At 36.2% G+C, this 12340-nt stretch overlaps 1 protein-coding gene across 1 annotated transcript in view; it reads right to left on the reverse strand.

Moving 5' to 3' along the window:
- Tmem131 (Transmembrane protein 131) overlaps positions 1–11196 on the reverse strand; it is an 82130-nt gene extending 70934 nt beyond the window's left edge. The window contains exon 1 of the mRNA XM_089644474.1: positions 10999–11196. Coding sequence (XP_089500600.1) covers positions 10999–11140 — 142 coding nt within the window. The 5' untranslated portion in view covers positions 11141–11196. The remainder of the gene's footprint in view (positions 1–10998) is intronic.
- Positions 11197–12340: the final 1144 nt, after the last annotated feature.

Below are 12340 nucleotides of genomic sequence, written 5' to 3' on the forward strand. Positions count from 1 at the left end.
CATCGGGATGTACTCCACGTCATACGGGGGCTCGATGTTAACAAAGCTAGTGGACCTGATGGAATACCTGCCCTGGTATTGCAGAGGTGTGCTGCGGAAATAGTTCCAGTTTTGACAAAGCTCTTCAAAATGTCCCTGAAGTGTGGCACTGTGCCCTCTGGTTGGAAAAAAGCGGTAATTCACCCTATTCCCAAGAAAGGTGACCGCTCCAACCCGGCCAACTACCGCCCCATAGCGATCACATCAGTTCTGTCCAAAGTGATGGAACGTGTGATCAACGACAAACTGCTCACATACCTCGAGAAGAACAAAATTATCAACGACCGTCAATACGGATTCCGGCGGAACCGCTCGTGCGGTGATCTTCTCGCGTATGTGACGCATGTTTGGGGGCGGTGCCTGGAACGTCACGGTGAGACCCAAACGGTCGCACTAGACATATCCAAGGCCTTTGACCGGGTCTGGCACCGAGGACTTGTCAACAAATTGCATTCTTACGGACTTCCCGCATCCCTGTGTACGTGGATTGCTGACTTTTTAAGGGATAGGTCGATTCAGGCGGTTGCTGACGGTTTCACCTCTTCCTCGCACTCCATAAATGCTGGCGTCCCACAGGGATCGGTTCTGTCTCCAACTTTGTTTTTGTTGCACATCAATGACCTTTTGACATGTGCACCGATTCATTGTTACGCGGATGACAGTACAGTTCATGATAGCTTTTTGTTTGACAAGCCCCCAAAGGGCACACAAACTCCAACGGCTCGGAGGGCTTTGAAGCAGAGAATGGACGGTTATCTCGAGAGTATTTCCTCCTGGGGTAAAAATAATCTCGTCGAATTTAATGTTTCAAAGACCCAATCCTGTCTGATTACGTCTAAAAGGGATCCAAATGATAATCTAGTCTCCTTCAACGGAAGCAATCTTCCGAACAGGCCTTCCATTGATATGCTTGGTGTAACTATAAGTGACCAGCTCAGGTACGGGGGCTCCATCGAAGCTAGAGTAAAGTTGGCCTCTCAGAAGCTGGGCGTACTGTACAGGGCCCGCAGATACTTTAGTAGTACACAACTGCTCACCTTGTACAAATCGCAAGTGCGCCCTACTGTCGAATTTGGCAGCCATCTCTGGTCTGGAGCCCCAAAATACCTGAAAAAAACCCTTGACTCTGTGCAGAAACGGGCGGTCCGTTTGATAGATTCCCCAATCTTAACAAACGGACTGCAATCTTTAGAGCACAGGCGTCAGGTAGGTATGCTGTCCTTGTTCTATCGGTATTACAATGGAAGATGCTCTGAAGAACTAGCGTCATTGATCCCTTCGGCACCGGTGCGTAGTCGGGATACACGCCAAACGCGCGCCCAACATTTGTACACAGTTGACACTTGTCACATGAGAACGGGTCGCTTCTACGATTCGTTCTTAAGTTCAACAGCTCGGCTGTGGAACGAACTGCCGGCCTCTGTGTTTCCTCCCTCCTACAACATGGGACTCTTCAAGACCCATGTTCACTCCTTCCTCTCCACAAAAAGACCCTCCACACAGCATCCCCAAAGATGACATAGGCCCTGAGGGAAATTATTTTCTTCAGGGCCTCCTGTGTGGAGTAAATATAAAAAAAAAAAAAAAAAAAAAAATTATATGGCCTCAAGAACAAACACAATCTAACAAAACAGTTATAAAGTAAATTACTCCTACATTTTGCAATAATATAAACCTTTCTAATTCCGTTATCAGTAATAAAACTGTGTCCAAAGACATATTGCGTGAATCCATATTTATAAATGATTTATTATAGTTTCACGCCCACGGTGCAAATATAAATTAATAATACTTATTACACTGGTGATACAAAGATTATAATTTCAATGCATTGCAACGGCAATTTACGCAAATCTTAGGTCACCTTAAATGTCGACAATCTGTACAATTATCAAAGACCAAATTATATTTTCAGAATGCATACGTAATAAAGTCTTTTAATGAGTTTTATTTCAACATCATCAATTCTACAACCCTCTAAGAGTCCTACCAGTCTTCGTGCTGTTTTCCTCCAGTTCCTTGCGCCCAAAGATGAAATGTTCACCTACACACTGTCTATAAATAATGCACAATAATCCCAATTGGGGTATGTTGAGATGCTGAATGGAGTAAGGAGGAGGAGCAGATGGGGGTAGAGCAAGGTGGGGAAGTACCTGGCTATTCAGATGTGTTAATATTATTTATTTATTTATTCATGCCTTGAAGGCTTTTACATGTATAAATTGTTATAAGTAAGATGTTCAGGAGTTCAATAACAATAAGTGCAGAGATGTGCAAAATGGGTACCCAAAACCATTTGAAATGCAAAATGGAAATGGGTCAAAACTTTTCCAATTGAAAATGCAAAATGCAAAATGGTTTTTAGAAAAGCATTTAAAATGCAAAATGCAAAATACCTATTTTCAAAATGCATTGAAAATGCAAAATGGTTTCTCAGGTCAAACAATCAAATTAATTATAGAATTTTTAAACAATTTCGTCATTTAATAATGGACATCAATGTAGAACAAACATATTACATGATGGTAAATCCAAAAACACCACGACTACGGATTATGAAACCACAAAAAATTTGCGCGGGACTAATGTTGGCAACGTAAAAACATAGAAACTGCCATCTAACATTTAATATTACAGCGTCATGGCCCCATGTTCAGTATTTGAATCAGTATTTTTTATAACAATTATTTTATAAGCAATATTTATTAGCCTGAAACACTCATCCACATTGAAAAATCTCCTGATAAAAGATACATGACGCCAACGGGACTTGAACCCGTGTCCTTTCGATTTCCGGTCGACAGCTCTGACCACTGAGCTATGGCGGCTTATCTCTTGTCCGCGAAATAATTCAATATATACTAGTGTTTCATTCAACAATTACTGCTTGTTACATTTTTTCACCTGAAACAACCAATTTTATTTATTGTTTTGGTGTTTAATTCGTAGAACTCCATTTAATTTTTTAAATAAATTTAAAATAAATCAAATTTAATAATGTTATAATAATTATTAAGTTCTGCAAGTATTTCTGTTATTTTTACAGTTTTTAATGTGACAGCTGTTTCGGCTTTTGAGGCCATTATCAAACTGTATCAAAAAGCCGAAACAGCTGTCACATTAAAAACTGTAAAAATAACAGAAATACTTGCAGAACTTAATAATTATTATAAAATTATTAAATTTGATTTATTTTAAATTTATTAAAAAAAAAAAAAAAAAATTAATCAACCAACTTTATTTTGTATTATTGTAGAAAGCAATCACTTTGTGGTTTGACATATTTAATAAAATAAAATACTTTTTTGTTTTAAAACCACGATATTTATTAATTTAAGAACCGACCGGTTTCGCTTTACTTAAGCATCATCAGGGTACAAATTAATACTATAACCCATTGATATAACCCATTAGTCTACATAATTATCTAGCGGTTTTTCCATTACTTGTGCACTTATGTTAATGTATTTTATGACCGTCTTTGTGTTGCTTATATTTGTATCATGTTGTCTCCCTCTATATTTTGTTATATATATACACACATTATGTACTTCTTGTTTAGTATTAATTTGTACCCTGATGATGCTTAAGTAAAGCGAAACCGGTCGGTTCTTAAATTAATAAATATCGTGGTTTTAAAACAAAAAAGTATTTTATTTTATTAACTTTATTTTGGTTTGGCTTTATTATAGTTGGCGTCATGTATCTTTTATCAGTAGATTTTTCAATGTGGATGAGTGTTTCAGGCTAATAATTATTGCTTATAAAATAATTGTTACCCTCTGTGCTATGCATAAAAAATCTTGTCTTAAACATTAGTTTACTAAAAAAATAATAATTAGTATTTTTTGTAATGGTATCACTCAATTGCCAGGGCTCCTACCAGGGAGCAACTTGACAAATGTAAATTATCTCTCATAGCGAGGCTGAGGAACGACTGATATTTGGGGCTTTTGAAAAAAATATGAGTGGAGATAGTAGGAAGAATGTTGCAAAAAAGCATTTAAAATGGAAAATGCATTGAGAAAAGCATTTAAAATGCAAAATGCAAAATGGTTTTTAGAAAAGCATTTAAAATGCAAAATGGAAAATACCTATTTTGCATTTTGCATTTCCATTTGAAATGGATTTATTTGAAATAAAGCACATCTCTGAATAAGTGTATAGTACATTACATACTAAACTGAGTATGAACGATATAAGCAGGTAACAATACAAGTTATCATAGCGAGTTCTATGATAACTTGTATTGTTATGGTTGGGTTGTGTGGTTTTGTATCGATTTCATCATTGATAATAAAATTCCATATTCATGAAAGAAACAGGGGAATAATCATTTCCCAGGACAGGGGGAATACCATTTTCCAATACCAACTGCTACCAATGCTGTATTGGTTTTTCTTTAATCTATATAATATACTTAGCTATGTACACTGATTTAATGAACACATTGAACCCTTTCAGACCTGAATTAAAACTGGCAGTGGTAGAACATATATGATGCTTGATAACAATTGTGAGTTATTTGTGGTACTGTTTTTCTTTCAATAGTTTAGGTCTCAGAGAATGTGTTTCACATAAAATAATAATAAATTTCAATAAAAATCATATACTCTATGCGTAAAATATAAAATTTTATAATTTTTTTGCAATTATGAAAATATTTAGACGAAATTGGAAAATGAAAACTGTCAATTTTCATCGTAAGGAAAACAAATTTAATTCTACGTATTTTCAAATATATGCATGGATTGAAAGGGTTAAGCAAGTTTCTAGGTAGGTAATTAATAATGCCTAAAATGTAAGAAAATTGACATTTGAAAGCATTTTATCAGGAATGATAGTGATGTTTTTTATCCAATACACGTAAAAGAAAGAAATGTTGCATCACTGTCCCTGTTATGCATACCAAACAAGGTGTTTATTGTTATAATAATGTAGTTTGCATACCATTTTATGTTCTGTTATGTATTACGCAGACCTTTCCATGGTAATGGAAATACATCAATCTTGAAACTAAATAATATACACTTTAGCGACAAGTAGATATACATTGCAATAATATTGTAGTAAAACCAACTGGTATACACAATCTTGCAGGATATAATACGAACATTACTCAAAAGAGAATCGTTTTATAAGCAGACAAGGACGTCATCAAGGACTCTGATAGTAAGTGCATCTTAGCAACACTGACCGCACAATGGTCCTGCTGCTACTGCTCCCAACCATCTGGAGCCAGTGAGACTACGGCATCCCCAATTGTGGTATGTTGTGAGGCTGAAGGTAGTAGGTAGGGGAAGAACATGGAGAAGAGGAAGGTGGGGTGTACCTATCTATTCAGTTCTGATCACCAAACCCGACTCACTGGCCATTTCAAGCAACGTTTCAATTCTGAAGATCCCACCTGGGATGTACCTACATAGTGACAAAGATGAGAGATCGTTCCCATGACAATAATTGATAAACAACAAGAATGGGCAGGCCATGCTGCAAGAACAAAAAAGACATTTGGGGCACCACCCTGATAAACTGAAGACCAGAAGGAAGAATGCCATCGGGAAGACTGCATTATACTTGGAGCTACCATTGAGATATATAGATAGAGCCAGGTATGGCGTTCGAAGTATGGGCCACGCATATTGGATCATTGTCCGAAGTGAGATATCACGGGCAGCAGTCGGTTACAAGCACTCGCTGGGCACAGGTCTCTGGCGATAACTTCAAAATGTCATTCAAGAAAACAATGGTATAACCTTTCGGTAAGTAGGGTTTTACCATAATCAGTAGTCGTGTAAATTGACTGTAAGGATTCGAGCGACATTGACAGCCGCCACACCCCCCTACCTACTTCCCGCACGGAAACAATATTTCATACTGATATTGCAAAAAATGTAGACTCTATTTATATACAACTCAATGGGATCTACAGCATAAAAAGATTAAATTCAAATGTAAGAAGTTTAGTTAGTCTCTCGAGATAAAGCTGAAGAAAATATAAACAGGAAGCTATGCAAGGAGAGATTGGGGCTGCAATGGACCGAGGCATAAGCAAAAACCGGTAACGCCTGATCGAAGTAATGAGTCATGAACCAACGATCCCGAAGACAGTCAGCAACATGGTTTAGAGTAATAGACTGTAAGTCTAGTAATACAATATCGAATATAAAATTAAAATATTAAGTGGCGACCTTCGCAATCAAAAAAAAAAATCAATGAGAGTACATATATAGATTTTTTTTATTTGTACATCATTTACTTATTGGAATTTGATTCAAGACAACTTTTAGCACATGATAAGATAATACTTGGCAAAAGATAGAGATAACAGTTAACTCTGAAATAATTATTTATGATATCTCACTAGATAGCTAGATTATATAACTTTGAAGAATTGCAATACAACTATGAAATTATGTAGATAACCAAAATTATTACTTCATGGTGAGTGCGAATCAAATTAAAAATTTGTCTGAATAGATAAACGTAATGTAGTTTCTCCGCAGGGTAAAACAGAGAATGACGCACTTATTTCATTTCATGAATTCTTTTCTTCATTTGCATTCATGCATGATTGTATATTAAACAGATTTTTATGTGTTTTTTTCATTATAAATCTGTTCACAGAGAAAAAATTCGTTTCTCTAAGTTCTGATGAGTGCCCAACATTCAAGATTGAAGCGTTGCATGAAATAAGTGTTTAGTAACTAGATCTGAAAGGCCAAGTTATTTAAAAAAAAAGTTACATTAGTTCCACACAGGGGGTCCTGAAGAAAATAATTAGCCTCAGGGCCTATGTCATCTTTGGGGATGCTGTGTGGAGGGTTTTAAGAAAAGTAAGGAGACGAAATTCTGGAAAGGAAAAGGGTATGGGGGGTGGGTAGGAATCTGTGGGTCAGTGGGTCCAGGAGTGACGGACGTAATAATCCATTCCTGCCCGATCCTGACAACCTCACCCCATGAACTTGGACAACCCTGCTAAGTCACCAAACATAGATAACAATTTGGGGTGACCTATGACAGAGGTGTTGATTATCCAATAAATGGTACCCAGGGCGGAGGTATCCATTCCCGCCATCCAAATGACTCCATAAATATTTTATTCTTTTTTCTTCTCTCTCAAGCATTTTTCTTATTATGGGGGTGCCATAGACCAAATGGCTCTAAGCTTTTGTTCAAAATATAAAAGGTGTTTTTTGGTATGAAATCAATCCTTATTTATTTTCGGGAAATTAACTGAATCCGTTTGTACAATGCAGAATATAAAAATAAAGAAACGGATTATTATAAATTTATTCACTGTGATCATATACCTACCGCTTATTTATAATAAATCTCCTAACATATTTTAACATAATATTATAGTATATTTTTGCAGTGTAAAATTACAAGAACCTAGCAAAAAATGTCTTAGAATGGTATATATGTAACATTTCCAATAATTCTTTAATCATTGATAATATTTAACTGACAAATTCAATAATAATAATAAATTAGATTACAGTTAGTAAACATATTGTCTGTCAATGTGAAACATTTATTTTATCAGAACAGATGAACTTAGTTTAATAAATAAACAAGGAATTGTATTTTTGTAACAAAGTAACAAATATGGTAAACTACCTACTTACGAGTATTGTGTAGATGTTAACTGGGCATTTTAAAAAATAATACTAAATGTATAATTTTATCACACTATTAAGCTATTTTATAGAAAATATAAATTATATTCAAAATAAATTCCGCAACATCCGGGCTACAATGAAAGCATTATGTAACATTAACCCGTTAGTTAGTAGTGTTCATTGCGTGTTAAACGGCTTTTAATAATTCGTCAGCGTAGGCCAAAGACTACTTTGTCGTAGGAGATTGCGACTAATATTGAACCTCCAACTTGTTTGGCTCCAAGTGAAGTATGCATACCACTAAACTAACGAGGCGTTATACCGAATTATAGAGTAAGGATCTACGTAAACATAATATCAGAATGCGCTGTTATGGTATCAGATAAAACCAGGTACACCTAATGCCCTTACACTATTCATTTGCCTAAGTAAAAAAAGGTCATTAGGTGTAGATGACTTCCGTTGACTGATACCGTCATCACAGAGGGTTAACATTGTCTGTATGCAGATCTTAAAACAACTTGAGTTATTGTATATTTCACTCCATGCCATGAAACAGGATCACCAAAAACTTATGTGCACTCAATGCCATTTTTTTTTTTTTTTTTTTTTTATAGTCGGAGGCGGTTTACTTACGTTCCCCGCGAGCACTTAGGCCATAGGCCCATTGTACTATCTCCCATTTTACCTCATTCCCTTGCCAGTAACCCGGTCCCTTTTATGAAGTTCACCAGGGCTGTCATTGGATATGTGGCGATGTCTTCTGGTTCCACACTGTGTCTTCCCAGGTATCTGAGCCTTATTCCCAGCAGAGCGGGGCATTGGCACCATAGGTGAATTGGAGTCTCTTCCTCCTCTTCACATTTCCTACAGATGTTGGTGTTTTCCACTCCCAACAGTTGCATGTGTCTCCTGAGATGGCAGTGTCCCGTTAATAGTCCTACCAGTTCCCTCAGTGGGTTTCTGTCCATATCGAGTAGTTGCCTGGTTCGGTTAGGGTCCGGTCCGTTTATGAGTACTTTAGATTGCCTCATTCCGGGTGCCTTCTTCCATTCCTTCCAGTGTTGGGATTTGACCCACCTCTTGATATGTAGTTTGGTGTGGCAAGCTGCTACTCCTACGGCCGGCTCAGATCCCACAAGTGGTGCTTTCGCCCCTTTCCTTGCTAGTTCGTCAGCCCGCTCGTTGCCCTCAATACCTTTATGTCCTGGTACCCAGAGCAGGGTTACTTTATTGATGGTCGCCAGTTCTATTAGGATAGTCCTGCATTCCATCACCAGTCTGGAGTCGCATCGGTTACTTTCCAGTGCCATTAAGGCCGCCTGGCTATCAGAACATATGTTTATGTTCTTATTTCTGTACCCGATACTCATATTCTCCTGTGCGCAGACTAAGATGGCTTTCATCTCAGCTTGAAACACAGTGCAGTGCATTCCTAGAGGTATACTGAGTTCCCTCTTAGATCCCTGTAGACAGACCCCGGCCCCTGTTCCTTCCTCCATCTTGGACCCGTCTGTGAACCAGATTAGTTCCTGTTTGGAGTTTGGACCTGGGACCGTGTCCCATTCCTCCCTTGTGGGGTACGTCACTTTAAACAGCTGTCCGAAGAAGTATTCGGCTTGTTTGCCGTCCTGCTTCATCCCAGCCGTCGGACTAATTGCCCTCAGTCTTATTCCTATCTCCGTGTGACTGTTTCTGGGCAACTACTCAATGCCATTACAAACTATAGATAGGCATGTTGTAGAGATCTCAAAAGTGTCAAGCGAAAGGTACGCTAATTGTCGTACTTTCGATCATGTCGATATACTAATAAAATGTCACACGTCAAATTAATTAAATTAAGTAAATGAGCGTAAATTAAGTCAATTTGTCTTAGTATAAGCGAGTATGTGCAGGGTCATCTCATTCACACCCGTGATGTAGGATGTACTCTGCGACGCAACCCTTAAACATCAAAACGCCTAAATCTATTTCGTTCACACACACCATATTTTTTTAATATCTTTGTCGTACATGAACAACGGTTGAATTACGGATAAACTTGTTGAATTCCGGTGCACGCTTAACATGCAAAAAAATTATGAATAACACTTAATTTCAACAATTACCATTAGAAATACCTATTTAGGTCGTGGGAGATGGTAAAACATGCATTAAAGTTCCATTTTTTCATCAAAGTTAAGTTTGAAAGTTGAGAATTACGCATAAATTATTGAAATAACCCAAGCTAACAACCTAAAAGCCTATTTTGTGCAAGTTTTCTTAAACCTCCGACTGAAATAATTGTCTCCATTAGATATTTATGTTGAAATCAATTCCGCGTGCAGCGGAATTCAACAAATTTACCGAATTAATAATTTACTGGAAACGTCAGTGTATTTGTTACTTGCCACGTTTTTTGTTTTAATTTTGTGGGGCAGTGACGGGTCTAGATATTTTGTAATGTCTGTGTGGACTACGAAAAAGATTATTTTTAAGTTTTTATGGAACGATTGTTATTGGCACGACGTAGTTTGTTTTGTCAAGGGAAGCTGAGCAGGAGGGCCATTATACCCAAACCCAGTAGAATATTTTTAACAGGGGTGAAACATACATGCTCCCAATTTAACATAGGACATATTGACGCATGCGGCATTGGTTACATATTTAATTTTGTCCTACCCTTGTAGGTAGGAATGGTTTCATGACTAAGAATTTGATATGATTGACACAAGCAAAAAAATCAATATTGAATTTATACTCAATTATTAAGTCAATATTATGATAACATCAAACTAAAAATAAACAATGGCATACACCTTTATGGTTATCGATGGTTGTTTTACAGGTAGGAATTATATTATAATATAATCAAATTATTATTTATTGTTTGATTATTGGCAATGAATAGTTCAGGTGGTAACACGTTTTTCTTCATTTTTTAAAACAATCAATTCATACTTAAAAAGCCCTTGAGATTGATTTCAAAGATCATATGGACATTTTATTTGACCTAAAAGTGTTCATATTATTTTTTTTTAAATATGCGTAAATGCGAGGGGAACAAATCGTAAAAATAATTTGAATCGTTTATTTATTGATCAATACGTTGGTTAATTACACTATTATTACATAAAACTGAAAATATTTTCACATTACGACAATCCATGTATACATGTTCCACAATCTTAATAATATTATTTTTATGAAAACCAGAAATAAAACAACAGGTGAAATAGGTCTTCCATTCGAGTTAAAAACATTTCTACGTAACGCAATACAATTAAAAAAAGAAATATCAAAGATATGCATTTATTTTAGGAGTCGAGAAACCAAAATAAAATCGATTTCTTACCATGACTATTTCCTTGCTCTGTCACTTTGGTTTTTACGACTTCCATCAACGTCAACATAAACAGATAGCACCACACTATTTGCCGATTCATGTTGATTTTGTGACACTTCACTGTTAACATTTCACTAAAATATATCGGCATTTATCTCATTTTTAAACATAACACTTCACAAACCTTCCGTTCACAAATCTTGCTCACATTGCTTTGCGAAAAAAACAAATGACATTAACAATGGCGCAAACCTCACGGAACGAAAATGGGCCGTGCGGTCGGACGCGCTGTGGCGATCGCAAAAAAATCGAAATATCGATTCTCTGGGTAACTACTTTTACCGCCATTTTTGTGGGGTTTTCGGACTATTTTCATGACAATTTTTTTCATGTTTAAAATTTCTTAAAATCGTGAATGGTTACGTAGTTCAATAAAAGAAAAATAGCGAATTAAAACCTCAATAAACTAAAAAAAATATATTATCGTAAAATAAACATTTTTTTAATTGTAATAAATATTATCTAATTACTTTCTTCCTGGTGAAAATATTACTAGCACAATATTTTTGTTCCGAAGACATTTCACGAAAGGTGGATTTTTTAATAATATACTAGCTAACATACTAATAATATACTAGCATACTAATTTTTATTTATGACATTTGTGCATACTTGAGATGGATTATTACTGTGCAGTATTGCACCCCATATTTCCCCAAATTAAACACTTTTTATGCTTTTAAATAGATTATAATTTTATTGTGAACTATCTAAGTATGTGGGGCGGGCAATATGCCGATGCGAAAAAAGTGCAGCCCCCCAATTATGGCGGCAGGTATGCCGATGGGTTCACCTTGGTCTAGATTTAAATTTTTTGGAGAATAATTTAGGATTTTCTTTTATCTGGAAATTTAAAGTGAATGCAAAGGCAAAATACTTGAAACTTTGCATTTGTGAATAGGGCAATTATTTACTTTTGATGGTGAGAATTTTGTCTTTACCTTTTTGCGTATAGAAGACTCCTTTATTTTATAACAATACTAGCTGAAGTCCCCGAAATGTAGACAGTGACCTCTCTCTTATTTTGAAGGTAAGGCATGCAAAATTTCATTTTGTGAATAAAACTGTAGATATGTGTATATCTCAATTAAACATGACATTTTACCTTTCACTCCCATTACCTTTCAGGCAATTTCCCTGAAAGGGTAGGCAGAGCGGATGAAATGCCATACCATTGATGTCTTAGTACACACTCTGCTTTACACATTTGTACAACTCTACGGTACCGTTACTTGACATGATCCAACACAAGATTATGATTAACCCTTGGGACCAAGATTTTCAAAACTTG

This window comes from Hesperophylax consimilis, chromosome 21 (assembly GCF_061612785.1).
Source record: "Hesperophylax consimilis isolate HC1 chromosome 21, BYU_Hcon_1.0, whole genome shotgun sequence".
NCBI classification, from domain to species: Eukaryota; Metazoa; Arthropoda; class Insecta; order Trichoptera; family Limnephilidae; genus Hesperophylax; species Hesperophylax consimilis.